The following is a 15,604-nucleotide window of genomic DNA, read 5'->3' as shown; positions in this document are numbered from 1 at the left end:
TCGTAAAGCATGATTTTTTTTTATTTTTTTTTTCTTAAATCTGTAAATCACATAAAGCTACTGCGGGGTACCAGATTGACAATATGAAGCCTCAATAAGCGCAATACCCCCTCTTTAAAGGCCAAAACACACATAGTGACTGAGGGAAAAATCCCACAGCGTGGTTTTAACTCTAAATTCTTAAGCTCATTCTCACAGTTGGTGTTTTAAACAGACATCAACTTGCTTACTAACTAGGGATGGATACTGAATTAAATACTTTTACAGGTACTGACCAAATTCTGTGAAAAGTACCAGGTACCAATTCACGAAAAATCAAAAAGTACCATGTTTAGGTACCTAAATGCATCCTTGTAACTGTAAGAGAGAGGAAGAGTAGGCGATTTTCCATGCTGGACATGAACACAGCATTGCAAGGTTATATATTGAAGAATAAATATTTCAAATTGAACATTTTTTGGATTTTACTATTAAACAAACTGGTATTTTTTTACCACATAAACACACACACACAAGTACTAAAAATTGGTACCGTTGAGTACCGGTACCAATTGCCAGGTACTGGGCATCGGTACCATATTATTTCAGATGTGAAAGGTACCCATCCCTGTTACTAACACAAGGTTTAACATATTTTTTTCTTTTTGTTGCCTGGTGGCTGAAACACTCTTGGCCTTTAAAGGTTTCAGGATGTGGTGGTGTAGCTTTTGCCACTTGACATAGATTTTTTTGCTGTCCTGTTTACCTGCTGCTTTTGACTTGCTGTTTTGCTTACGCAGCTCTCTGCAGAGGTAGTAAGGGTGAGACATCACTCAGCTCCAGAAAATGTGTTACATCTGCTCATAGCATGAAACAAACCAGGATGATGCAACCATGTAACTACTGACTATTTGATACGTCAAAAACTCTGAATGTCAAAAAAGTATGTCAGCTAACTCTCTGTCAACACTCTTAAAATAAATGAATAAAATTATCAATTTATCTGACGTAAAGGTGTTTTTGTCTGCCTTTTGTTTTTGCTTTCCTTCCATCTTTCCTTTGTAACATTTTATCTTTCTTTTACAACCTACACTGATTTAATTCAGGTGTTTTATGTGGCTGTTTTTCATTCTGGTTAGCTAACTACTGCATTTCTGAAGTCTGCAACAGTGATGTTGATCTGTTTACTGTTGGAAATAAATACAAGCAATGAAGGCAGAAAGCCGTGATGTGAGGAATCTACGAAGCTAAAGATGGCTCCTGGAGTGAAACACTGAACAGGACACAGGATGGGACACCACAGCGTGTAAGGGCCGGTGAATGGAAAAGAAAATGACACACACTCTGAAGGAAGAAGAAGTGGATGCACTGATTGATGCAGTCCTGCTTATCTCATCTGATTTCAGCGACAGCGGAAAGTATTGGTTTTGGAGAGTGTCAGAGTTAACAGGGACGAATGACACAAACTTAGAGTGGAACGGACAAATTTGGCAATTTTAAGGTCATGAAATTATCTGGTAAATCCTTGATTTCTCCAGTGAGTAGTTCCAAAATGACCCGTTTAGATCCTTCTCACTTTATGAGATTCTCTCATAATTTGCAGCTAACTCAGCTTCTGTATAACCTAACATAAGTTTCCGCTGCTGTTTCTTTAAAGAACATTAAGCTAAAAAATGAACACAGTTTCATCCTGTCTCCATTTAAAGAGTGACACTTGCATTTTAAAATAAAGAAACTGGCATCATTAAACTTTCACAATGACGTACTTTGGTGACCAGATTTCACAAACCGTTGAAACCATTGACAACAGAAACTGCTCAGTCAGCTCTGACTCTTTCATTACGTAGCAGAAAAAATAACCATATGGTTTCAGACGCCTCTGTTCTGAGGACAGCGTATCAGAAAACCCTGAGACACAATCAGATTACTCAATACGTGGAAACTATCAACCTTATCAGTTTCAGTGAACCTGTGCCATGAAGTAGTTTCCCATGCAATCACCTCTGCATGTTGGGTTTTCTGCAGGGCTGGGTGGAAAATGGGGCATGACTTTGCACCTGCTTTGAAGGTTCTGCAAACACATGCACAGAGGCGAGCACATCAGCATGCAGAAGCAGGAAACGAAAACCAGAGGCTACGTCAGCAGAGCTACAGGTGAAAAGGAAGTGGACAGAAAAAGTCAAACATTATCATCCTCTGAGGAATGCAGGTTTGTAGGAGAGCAGGGGGACGAGTCTTTGTCTTTCTCCTGGTGCAGTCATCCGTCTTATCTCCCCCTGCATCTGTCATTTGTCTTTCTGTTGCAATAAGTTCTGTCATGTCGGGCAATGACGAGTCGAAAGCCATTACCAGGAGATAATTATATTGTGGTTATCATTAGAGGGAAGCAGAGCTGCTTGCCCTGCAGCAGAAAAACAGGCTGAGGAGAGCTAGACCATGAAAACTAACGCTGGGTGTGTGGAAGAAGAATGTTTCAGAGTTATTTTACATTTCCTTCTCCTGCTCTCTTTCTGTGAATTGCAATAGTAGTGTGACACACAGGTGATGCAACAGTTCAGTTTTTGAAGACTGAAATATTTTTTTCTTTTCATTCTTAACTTTTTGTTTCTTCATCCAGAAACAGTTTCACTGCTTCTGGAAAATCACTAAAATTTTTAATGTCTCTTCCAAATGACCAAGCAGTTACAATCAAAAGGTGAGGGACTTCTGATTTAAACTTAATCCACATCAATGGTCGGGGTTAATCTCCATGTCTGTTTCTATCAGTTGTTTTCTTACAGTTTGTCTTTTAACAAAAGTTAACAGGGTAGTTTTAGCATCAAGCAGCCGAATCAAGATGACTTCATGTGCGATATCGAAAGAAAACTTTGTTAAATATTTGAAAAAAAATCTGAAATATTACACTGAAAGTTTTTCAGACCAAGTTCCTGGGAGTTGTGATTGTTGGGAACATGGAAGCAACATATTAAGTATATAACTGGAAAATTCTTAAGTCAACAGCAGTTGTTAAGGCTGGGCGATTATGGTAAAAATAAGAATCCCGATTATTTTAAGTGATATTGAAATCACAATTAATATACACAATTATTCATTTATTCAAAAACTTCAGTACTGATTTAAACACAACTTTAAAGAAACCAGCAAGTGGCACATACAGTATTATTGATACACATAAGTCACACACACTCGCTGTGGCTGCACATGGAACACAGAAGAGCTATGAAGAGTCTTTGACAGTCCACTCTTACTGAGGCTTTTGGTCTGCAAAGTAAACAGAAATAAAAGGGCCAAATGGTGGGCGCTCAAAGACAGCTACATTACCAAAGAAATGCAGCCCTATTAATTATTTTCATTGACATGTATTTTTTTTCTAAAAGAGAGTCCATTTCATTTACATTGTATTTTTTTCTCTTTCTTGTTTGTTAAATTTATTATGTTTTTGTTTATTTTATTTAAAAGATCCTGACCTTTTAATTACAGTTAAATACTCTTAAGAAATTAAAGTTTCTTGCTTTTGATATGGTGTACTCACTTTATTATCCCATTTATCATAATTACATCAATGAAAAAATGGAAAAAAAAAATCAAAATAGTATCTACAATAATTTCATTAATCAGCAATAATATTTTGGAAACTTATCATCTAGCAAAATTTGTTATCGTGACAGGCCTACCCATACCTGATCAGTCCCCACTTAGTGCATAATTGTTGGCTTAAAAACTATGAAAAAAACAGCTTATGAGGGAGAAAAAAATGCATCTACAATATGAAATAAACAGAGCAGGTTAAAAACTGAACCGTCACTACTACAGGAAATGTAGGTGTAATGGGACAGATTGTGTAACCTCACAGCAGGTGTAAAGTGCTCTGAAATTGAGGTTGTGGCTGCAAAGAAACGCATTACATGACCTTGTTTTTAAGCGTGTAGGAGTGCTCCAGTTCACAGAAATAGATTTTAAAAAAAAACTTGACAAAAAACAAGTGACAAATTAAATTCTTTGTTGTTTATAAAATGTACAGAACATTATGGATAAAGTATACTCTTTAAATACAGAAAGAACAGCAGTGATGTGGAAGCCAGCTGTGGTATTCAGAGCAGACTGGTTTCTGAGAATGAGCACAGCAGCAGCAGAGATGAGGTTATATTGGTGCTTCTGTTTAAATGAAGCACAGTTCACTTGCAGTGAGGATGTGGCTACACACAAAAGCAAGCCAATGCATGCAAAAAATAAAAACAGGCAAACAGTCAACTGGGGGTTTTTTTCTGATACAACATCCGGTGTATGACCGACATGAGCACTGGGGTCGTCCAGCCCAACCGTGCTACTACAAACTGAAATCTGAAGGAACCCGCGGTGGAGCAAGAGAAGAAGAAAGAAAGAGTAAGCGGCGGTCTAGAGAAGCCACCACAGCCCTGTCTGAGCTGACCGCCTATTTCTCAGACCACCAAGCTGAGGGAATGGGGACCACAATAAGGCAGATCGATGCGATCAATGGAGCGTTTCCTGGCTGTCAGGTCATTACGGGAGCCTGTGTCACTGAAGGATATTGTTTAGTTCCTCTTCCTGATGAACACCAGTAATGTCATGATCCCACCAACACCACACAAGCTGCAAAACAGATGCATTTCAAACCAGAGGGAGCGTTTGTGGGCTAACAAACACATTTTCTAAACCATTCGGCTTGTTACCAAGACGGCGCCACAGATGGCCGCACGCTCTCATACTTTTTGCTTTTTTTGTTTGTGCGTTTTTGTTGCACTCTGCTCTTCTTCCTTAGTCACCTACACCAGAGGGCAGTTCATAAACACTGGACTGGCATCTGTTGAAACTTTTCCACCAGTTTTCATGGCCCAGAGAGTTTCACAGATGTTTTGGTTGGAGGAGCAGCTCTGTGTGGAGTCCACTGAAGATGCAAGAGCACTGTTGAAACTGAAGAAGCAGGGATTACCCACCATGCTCCGGTCTATCCACCTGGCCAGCGTCCACTCTCTGTCGAACAGGCTGGACAAACTGCTGCTCATTAAAAGGAAAAACTCTGAGTTGGGCAGATCCACCGCCCCGTGTTTCACTGAAACCTGGCTCAGTGAACAAATCCTCGACAGCCCTCTACATCTGCCCGGCTCCTGCATAACCCCGTAATAGAGTTCTCAAGTGAGACAAGGGGAGGTGGAATATGCTTTTATATCAACGAAAGTTGGTGCACCAGATGTCACCATGTTAAAGAGGATGTGCAGCCCTCAGAAGTTGAGGACAGAGCTCACCATCTACTCTGCCCTTTGCACCTCCATCTCTGTTTGGTTTGATTTCATACATCTCATGCACAACCTGTGGTCTGTTCTTTCTTATTTTTCCATGGCACTTTTTTTAATTGAACAACTTAAAGGTAGGGTCTGCAGGATTTTCCTCAATAATAAAATGTCAGGATCGTCTTCTATGGGCCCCTATACATGTGTCCATGTCTGTGTCTGCCTCAACCCCCTCCTCTGCCTGTATGTTGATGTTTTGGTTGTATCGGAATGTTTCTGGATGGAGAGTCTACGTGGTTACATCAGCCAATCACAGAGCGCCCATTACGCAAGTGACTTGAAGTGTTGATGGTTGTGAGCGGAAGTAGCTAAATTAGAGTAGCTTTAAAAGTGGACATAGCACGAAAGAAGAAAAACTTGACCAAAGTGAAAAGAAACAGCAAATAGCTAAAACTTTTTCGAAATGATGGTGAACTTTAACTCGCTTTCTGGAACTTGGAGAGCAGCACAAGACAAAGAGCGGGTTGGTATGTGTCAGATACGTGACTAGCTTGTGCTAACATACTGAGTCAGGTAGGGATGGGTGTCGATTTAGGTACTTTTAAAGGTACCGACCGAATTCTGTCAAAAGTACCGGGTACCGATTCAGGTAAAACCAAAAGGCACCATGTTTAGGTACCTAAATGCATCCTTGTGACTGTGAGAGAGTGGAAGAGTAGGTGATTTTCCATGCTGTACATGAACACAGCATTGCAAGTTTATATACTGAAGAATAAATATGTTAAATTAAAGAATTTTTATATTCCATTATTAAACAAATTGATATTTTTTACCACATAAACACAAAAAAGTACCTAAAATTGGTACCGGTACTCATTGCCAGGTACCGGGCATCGGTACCGTATCATTTCAAATGTGAAAGGTACCCATCCCCAGAGTCTGGTGCACGGCTCTTCAGTCTCTTCCACCTGGAACTACAGGCTCTACAGGTGGTTGATGGGCTAGTGAGTGTGTTCGCGGTCAGAAACTCTGTTTTTAAGTCACAATAAGCTCAATGAGTGGCACAGATAAAGCAAACTCTCAAGAACTGCTGACAAATCTAGGCTCAACCTCTCAGTTAAAAAGCCAGATCTTCTCTTGAACCAGAAAGCCCTTGGAACTGAAACCCATTCTTTAATTGGATCAAAAGTTTGCAGCTTCACTGCATCTCCAGTCCATGGTGATCATGATTTATGAACCTGATCATCGCCTCAGTTATCTTTATGTCCCCTGGCAGTGTGAGGACGTCCTCCTCCTCCACTTCTGCTCCCCAGTAAAACGTAGATTACTCATTTTCCTGCTGTGTAAAAAAGGGTGATTGAAAACAGAGAAGCCAGTGGCCAAGTGTGTTCGTTTGTGAATGTGTGTGTAAGGGAGGGAGGCCGAGTGTGACATGGAAGATATGAATCGTTAAAGCTTAATCCTAGTGGAAGAAAAGGCCGGAGGCGGCGGCTCTGTGAATATTAATCACATCACGTCTGCGTGGGCTCGGTGAATGACAAACCTGACATTTAAACGTGGCACTGTGGCGGCACAACAATGTACTGGGACACCAAGAGGTGAAGATAATGTTTGGATAGAGCAAAACGCTCGAATTAGAGCAGAATTAATGTCAAAATGAGAGTATCTGTTCAGCTAAAAACCAAAGCAGTATTTTGTTTCTGCTTCTCTGAGCTTTAACAGATTCAGCGTGTTAAGCTGATTTATTCTGTGTCAGCCAGCCGACCACACATACTTTCTGAAATGAGTTGGGTTTTCAATGACACTTTGGATTTCTTCCATCTTAAGAAAGCAATGTTTTGTAAAAGCTTTCTGGCATATTTACACTTGATGATATGTTGGTGTTTGCTGAATCAACCACATGATTATGATGCACTTTTCAGTTTCTGTAAATGCCACCAGCTCTGTGGTTTAACTTGAAATGAACCCATAAAGTAGAAATGACTTCAATACAGTCCCTGTCAGCGCAGCAGTGTTTTGCAACATGCAGCAAAGAGTGATTCACAAAAGAAAAAGAAGCTAAAAAAATATATACATATATTCTTGTTTTTCACAGTTTTTCCACTCAACACATCCAGACAATAGCCCACATGACTCACTGGAGCACACTGACAAGCTGCTTTAACAGGATTTGACACAGGTTACAAATGAGACACAGAAAGACTGATTAATGGGACTGAACTTTGAAATGATCTACATCAGCCAGTGCCTGCGTACACAGAGCAGATTAAATATAGAGATGTCTGCAGACACTGCAGGCAGTTTTGTCACTACGTCTTCTGTCAGCCCAGAGCGCACAAACCAAACACCCCCTCCCTGCTCGTTAGACGGTTTCCTCTGCACTCAGACGGGGCCATTTTTTACTTGACCAAAAACACAAAGACTACCTGCGTTTAATTATATCTGGCACGCCGCGCGCGGACTGATACACTAAGCGGCGAGCGCCTTGTAGCCAGCTGTGACTCTGCAGCGGAGGTAGCGATGAGACGATGAGAACTAGAGCCTTATTTAGCGGTGTTTTTGTGTGAAAGTAACGCGCTGCAAATTCTCTAAATAAAGCGTGAATGCAGACTGATATCAGATTTTTTCGGTGGGAGTCCGTTTATTTGTGTTTTTGGTCAAGTAAAATATGGCCCCGTCTGAGTGCAGAGGAAACCAGCAGAGGAGCAGGGAGGGGATGTTTGGTGTGAGCGCTCTGAGCTTCTGCTGCACAAAAACACTGCTGTAGGGGTAATTTCTGCCCTGAACCTTGTGATAGGATCCAACTTGTTCCATCCCAGAGTATCACTTGAATGGAAAAGATCACTGAATTTATACATAAGGAATAATGATGAAGTCACTGCACTGACAGAGACTCTGCATTTCCGACTTGGACAGCCTGACAGCTCCTGGTGATTAGTGCTTGATAACATGATTTAGAGAAATAAAAGTTCACTCCCATCTTCTTCAAGTTTTTAGGACTTGAGTCATAAACTAGTGTAAAACTCCTGTAACTTTTTAAAAATGAGGACGTTCAGCCGACGGGGCTCATTTAAGCTCACACTGCACCAGCAACACTCACAGTAGAGCAGGGAAGGAGTGGAGTGAGTGAGTGAGAGGAGCACCCGCAGAGAAGAGAAACAGAAACTTAAGTACAGTCACAGATATGAGGTGCTGTGGGAAAAACATTTGAACCTCCTAATAAACTAATACCTGCTCATCAGAGTTAAATGTATTTAGTTCTCTCTGGAAAAACTGGAAACAAACCAGATCATTCACTTCCTGATTGGCTTTTTGACTAATGCCACATATACCCTGGAAAATACGGTGAGCTGTGCCAGAGATCGATGGCTGTTGTGGGAATATAACAGATCCAAAAGCAGGAAAAAAAAGTCTTTTTTTTTTTTTTTTTTTTTTACAAGAATGGATGAAATATGCCATTGCAAATAGTTTTTGATTTTAGAAGCTTTTTTTAAGCTTTGTTTATTCTGTTATAAAGTCTAGAATTACTCAGTCTAATAACACATCTGGCCATAAACAGAAATTTATTGAAATCAAAACCAAATGTAACCTTTTTTTAATGGATTAATAAAAAATAACCTACTCAAAACCTGTAACTGGCAAAGATTACATTATACTTAACAACAACAAGACCGTGATGGAGACATTACGTATCGATCATCACGAAACTTGTTCTTTGATTATCAGCATCAGCCACTGAAAGTTTCATTCCAACACTTCTATTAAAATCTTATAACGGCAAATGCCATGAGAATGTCATTCTTTAATGTAATCATGACACAAACGGAAAATGATGATTTCATTTTAACAGTGGGAGATTTCTCTACGTCACGGTCTCATAATAAAGGAACATCTCTTCCACACTACACGTCAGCACCAGAGAGGAAATGAAGGCAGAACTAGGGCAGCACACACCACAGTTTTGTCTTTGCTGTAATCAACCGACATGACTGACAGCATTAGCTGGTATATTAAAACATGCTTCACCTGTACAGAACTGTACAGAACTGTACATGGCCATTGAATGAGAACAGTATTTAACTGCTTTACTCTATTTAAGTTAAATTATGTTGGCAAGGTATGGTCTCAAACTAATATCAGTTCACAAACATTTATATGCAGTACTACACTTTGGTGACACAACTAGGGATGTCCCGATCCTGATCATTGAGCACAAACTGTCTCTGATGACACACCACCAACCACAACACGTAGCTTTAATACAGAACATAGGAGCAAGGCCAGACACATTACAGCAGTAAGACTGGATCGATCCCTTCACTTTCCCTTTCTGGTGATTCAGTTTGGTTGAATTTGTGATCTGGTTTGTGGCAGAAGCAAATATCAATGAAAGGGAAGGGGGGATATCAGATAGTCGTGTTAGTCTCTAAAATTCATGTCTATGATCTTATGCCTTCTCAGTTACCAGGTGAGTTGCATTCAGAGCAGCCTCAGATTTAATTGTGCTGTATTGTATGCACACGAGGGCCTCACAGAAAAAAAGCATGTAAAACACATTAGATGACTTTAACATCAAACTAAGTTAGATGGAATTAATAAACTCAAAACACATTTTAGCTGTTATTTTAACTATTCTTGATTATTTAAACCAAAAACAAAAAAAAGTGTGAAGCTTGACTCTATCTCTGAAAACCACAGTCTTGACTCAGGACTCAGGATCAGCAGCTATTGAACATTTAAAAAATTGGGTCAGTCCATCCTGAGACACAACTCATGTTTGACTCACAACAGGTGATCCCTGAGTTGACAAAGTTTGATCCATTGTTTTTAAACTAGGATGGAATATTTTTCAGCAAAGTAAGCAGAGAGCAAGAGGACCAGCTTTGTGTCAGTGAAGCAGAGGGGCAGAGCGAGCACGGAGAGTGAAGCTGCAGACACTGAGTGACCTATAGGTCCTTTAGACAAACCTGAAAGTCTAGTTCTACCTTCTTTCAAAGCTATGTCCAAAAGTGATTATTTGTACTGCAATGTAATAAAAATTTATGCAAGTTCAGAAAATGTACCCTTTAATGTCACACTGTGACAAAACTCCACTGACTTAAAATTGTTATTTCTGCATTGCTGTCAAAGTTAAGTCAAACTTATTAAAAAATTGAAGCTGTAATGCCATCTACATTGCATACACTAAAGAAAATCCTGTTTTCATGAGATTACTATCTCATAAAAACAGGAAATTGATTTTTTATTTTTTATTTTACTATCTGATAAAATCAGAAATTACTGAAAAGCTTTGATGGATGGTCAAGCGACATGAGCAAGTAACCAACAAAAAAGCACTTATTACCTAAATAACAACTTAATGGTTGTTGAACGGCTCCCATAACTTTGGCCTGGAAACAAGCTTTGCATTAAATACACAAAGATATGTATTTAGAATATCAACAGTCGTTGGTGTTTCAGTGAATAGTGTGACTATGTTAAGTGGTGTCCCTCATCTGACAATTACATTTAGCTTAGCAGTCAGCAGTTAGCATTTAGCGCGGTCACTGTTAACTCCAGACACCCAGCAGCTCTGTAGCAGTCAGAACTTGACAGGAGCTGACTCCATGGTGTAGTATCCTTTCTGGTAGGGATGGGTACCGAATTAGGTACTTTTATAGGTACCGACCGAAATCTGTCAAAAGTACCGGGTACTGATTCACGAAAAATCAAAAGGTACCATATTTAGGTACCTACATGTGTCTTTGTGGGTATGAGGGAGTGGAAGAGTAGGCAATTTTCCATGCTGGACTTGAACACAGCATTACAAGGTTATATATTAAAGAATAAATATGTCTAATTGAAAAATAAAAAAAATATTATCAAACAAACATATATATTTTTTACCAAATAAGCAGAAAAAAGTACTGAAAATTGGTACCATTGAGTACCGGTACCGATTGCCAGGTACCGGGCATTGGTACCGTATCATTTCATATGTGAAAGGTACCCATCCCTACTTTCTGGTAATTGAACACAGACTAACCAGACATTTTGATGCAGACAAAAGTTTTAATTTGGTGTCTAAAGAACGCTAACTCGTTTTAATGAATGGAGCTAAACGCTGCATCTGTTGCCCAAACGCGTGCGCAAATTCATGACGACATGAACCCTGTTTTTACCAGATAGTAGCTCGTACAAACAAAAAAATTAAAAAAAAAAATTTAAACTATTTTTACAGGACAGTATTTTTTTTTAAATAGTTTCCTGCTTTCACAATACAGTTATCTCATAAATACAGGATTTTTTTTCTTTACGTGAAGGTAATTCGCCACTGTAGCCATCTGATGCTACTATATGCTATATGTGTCCAGATGTTCGGGGCTAATTTTCTGTCATAATCTAGCCCTGAAAATAAGTCACATGCTGGACACTTAAAAGTTTCACAATAAACAGTCAACAGAATTTTCCTTAAATCCGTGAAAACGGTGATGAACAGTCATAATCTTCATATGGATTAAAATAAGTGTTATTATCATTTCAGTCATTTGGAGATAATGAGGTAAATCACAGGACAGAGGCGGTGACCCTGCTGAAGCTGATACTTCCTCATTCCTTTGGTTCTTTTTTCCTCAGAAAATAAAATTAAACAACACAAATTTTGATATTAAGCCATTTTCTGTGGGCTGTAGTAGATTAGTTATATGTTTTGATGTGTTAAAGTGTTTGACCCCCAATCTGTGTATCCAAAGGTGTTGGCAACTCCCAGGCAAAGGCAATAAGAGTCCTGTGTCTTTGTGTGTCTGTGAGATAAAGGCTAAAGATTACATGTGACAGACCAGCTGTTGGTTCTCCCAAAGGCTTTCCTCTTAAAAAACTGTGAGGAAGATAATCCAGCAGAAACATCAACAGCAATCATTGGTGTGTACGCACACACTTACACAAACACAGAAATATAGGAGGCATAAGGAGGAATAAGGCTGTTTTGAAAATGTAAGAAACAGCATTTAAACCAGTTTCAGGATGACAGATTAGTGACAGATTGTGTACAGTCTCCAAGTAGTGACGGATTAACACTTTTCTTTCTGTTTGGGCTATTTTGGGAAGAGTGTTGGTTAAACAGATTTATTAAACACTGAATAATTAATAAATAAACTCATAATTAACCCTTCTTCAATTTAATACAACACATTCACATTATGTCCAGAACTGTAAAGTCGGTGTGATAAAACTCTCTGAATACACAAGAAAAGCACCGCATACGTAACTTGACAAGGAAGGGAATGTGTGATTTTCCACCATCGCCTTTTCCTTGTGCTCATGAGAAGCTTACACCTGTTCAACCTGTCTCAACAGCTGTGGGACATCGAATATGTTGAACTAGTCTACTTTATTCAGAAGAAACTGGCTCCATGTGGGCAAAGAAAAAGTCAGTAAAAAGCGTGTCGCACCCAAAAGTCCTCCAGGTGAAAGAAGTACCTGCCCTGTTGTTTGTCACGAGTCCGTTTGAGTACGTAGGCTACTTCTCGATCAGACAGTCACGGTTCGTTTGAGAATTAACAACAGCTATCGAGTTCAACATGTTAAAGCAGTTAGCTTTGTAATAAACTGGTTTCATTTACCTGGCAAGCTTGTGCTGACTGAAACGACAAGCACCACAACCACGGCGTACAGCAGCAGCGAGGCCCGGGGCTGAGGTCCGTTCCGCGGACTCGGGAGCAGCAGCATCTTTAGGGTCTTATCGATGAAGAGAACCGTAGACGGTGACAGATGTTGTTGTCATTCCCCCATCACTTTTTCCTCTTTGTTGTATTTTTTTTTGTTTGTTTTGTTTTTTAATACGCGATGAGAGCTTCAGCACCAACTAAGCACGCCGTTAAGCCGAGGAAGTCGCGCCCGGACACCGTCGGTCTACAATGCACCGTAATCCGTGGAGCTAAAGATAGCGGAGCTTCAGCCGGGAGAGGAAGGAGGGAGGGGGTGTGTGCTCTCCTGTGTGAGTGCTTGTGTTTGACGTGATGCCTTCACTGACTCTGTGGAAAATCAGTCCTTCCTCTCACAGGGTTTTGAACCATTATGTTGTTAAAACATTTGTTTTATTTCTTTTTTCTTTTATGTTTCGCTTTTTTTTCTCCTAATCTGTATAGACCGAGATGGACATTTTGAAACCTGGGCAACATGAATAATTTTTCCTTTTTTAACAATTTTTTTTTTTTTTTTTTACGATTACAACCTAGCTTGCTGTCTTCCTCAAAACAAAGATGAATTCTGGTTTGTTATTACATTAGAGCTGCACAGTACAAGCATCTTTGAAACCAAAATCAAAACCTACCTGCTTGGTCTGGTTAAAATGGTTGTATTGTACCTTGTTTATTTATTTATTTAGTCATACGTCCCAATTTCAATTAAATCAATTCAAGACATTCTGTTTATCTGCTTATTTTGTCAAAATGCTCCATTTAATCATATAGGAATCTGGTGACTTATTATTCTGAATTAATGTGTTATCTATTAAGTTATTAATCTTTTGCCAGCACTTAACAGTTTAGTTTTACAATTAGTGTAGCATCTTATCCTCTTTTACCACATCAATGTTTAGTATATTATTATCTTAATAATTTTTATTTGATTTTTTTAGTTTCTCCTAACTTGATTTTATCATCTTAACCCACCCTCAGTGTTTTCTCATTAAAATCCTCTGATGGTTGAACTTAAGTGCGCGGTTGTAAGAAAAGTGTTTCACAGATAGGTAGGGAGTGATAAAGGAATTCCACTTTAAGTTGTAGGTTGAAAATGAATCTTGAATAGGCTGTAATTTTCAGTCCTGGTAACTATAGATTGTTTTAAATCAAACAGAAATATGAGCAAAATCTGACACAAACTACCAAATTACTACAAATAAACACAATAAACTACATTTTAGAGTCAGTTTATAACCTTCCCTCTAAGAACATTACATCTGACATATCGAAAATAACAATTTTTTTTTTCTATTTTTTTATTTTATTATTTTATTAAACAATTGGGAAGCAGGTGCAGATCAACATGTCTGTCACTGCAGACAAAAAATACAAACATGACAAAGTCTCCTCATTACTGTGTACAATTGGTAGACATGAGTCATGACTAACACAACAAGAGATAAAAGAAAAGTAACACAGAACACCTACAAATGTTTTATAATCCCCCAACCCTAACCAACCCCATCACTCAGATCTTTTTCACAATATGCTGGATATTGCACATTAATACATAAAAATAAAAATTAAAAAAAACAATACAAGTTGTATTTTTTGATGACATTTTACAGAATGTAGGTGTTCCCCACAGCACGTGAAGGCATCAGTTTACTGAACAATTAGCAACAGGGTGGGGCCAGGAGTGAGACCTGATGACGTGGTTAAACCTGATTTGAATAACACGGTTGCATGTGTATGGAAAATGGATTTTCCACAATCTTTGCGAAGCATTTTCAGATTATTATTATTATTATTTTGTTTTATAGATTATTTCAATCTGCAGAACAAAGTAAATGATCATGAACAAACAGGGTTTTTTTTCATGAACCTACACATTGTCAAGTTATTGTCTGACAAAAATACTGGGTTATGGAGTCATGAGCAAACAATGAGCAGGTGCAGTGATATGATGCACATCAAAGAACAAACATATTTACTATTGTTTCTCATTGTTGACTGTTCCACCTGAGAGGTCCCTGACAGGCTGTGTGTGGTAGACCGCTCTGTTTGTCTGCTGAAAAGAAGCATAAATCTAAACAATGGCCTCCATTAATGACTCGGCAGAAAACAGCACACCAAACAGCCTTTCCTGTTAATATTGGAAGGTTATTTGCTTTTTAAAATTGGTTTAAGATGGGATGAGTGTTTGTGAAGACAATATAATTTGAAGAGACTGAGATGAGAGTTATATAATGGGCTGAACACACAGACTGGGTAAATGCACTATGCACTATGATCATCAACAAAAATGTCATACCTAAAATCATTGTTGTTGTTCTGTTATAGCTGTTTCCATCAAGCACATAAGGTTTTACGGTCTGACTAAACCAGAGGTGGCCAACCAGTCAGAGACCAAGAGCCACAAAAATCACTGTGGTACTACAGAGAGCCACATCACATGCGTGGTCTTACAAGCATGTAATGAAAATCAATAAGTTTCCAATTTACAAAGCAAGATTTGTTGTGTTAATAAGTGTGTTTATAGCTGTATTTAGAGCCATGTCAAAGACAAATGTCTAATTGACTGCAGAAGAGACTAAGTTCCATCAATCAATCAATCAATCTATCTATCTATCTATCTATCTATCTATCTATCTATCTATCTATCTATCTATCTATCTATCTATCTATCTATCTATCTATCTATCTATCTATCTA

At 38.8% G+C, this 15,604-nt stretch overlaps 1 protein-coding gene across 1 annotated transcript in view; it reads right to left on the bottom strand.

Moving 5' to 3' along the window:
- The window catches only part of LOC141805004 (neural proliferation differentiation and control protein 1-like), a 38,678-nt gene extending 25,496 nt beyond the window's left edge, over positions 1-13,182 (bottom strand). Inside the window, exon 1 of the mRNA XM_074689667.1 lies at positions 12,830-13,182. Coding sequence (XP_074545768.1) covers positions 12,830-12,935 — 106 coding nt within the window. The 5' untranslated portion in view covers positions 12,936-13,182. The remainder of the gene's footprint in view (positions 1-12,829) is intronic.
- Between the last annotated feature and the right edge of the window lie 2,422 nt (positions 13,183-15,604).

The sequence above is a fragment of the Halichoeres trimaculatus genome, unplaced genomic scaffold (assembly GCF_033239565.1).
Source record: "Halichoeres trimaculatus isolate MK-OKI-2021-1 unplaced genomic scaffold, fHalTri1.1 fHalTri1_scaffold_16, whole genome shotgun sequence".
NCBI classification, from domain to species: domain Eukaryota; kingdom Metazoa; phylum Chordata; class Actinopteri; order Labriformes; family Labridae; genus Halichoeres; species Halichoeres trimaculatus.
The sequence above is the reverse complement of the archived record's forward strand: the minus strand, read 5'-3'. Positions and strand labels throughout refer to the sequence as shown.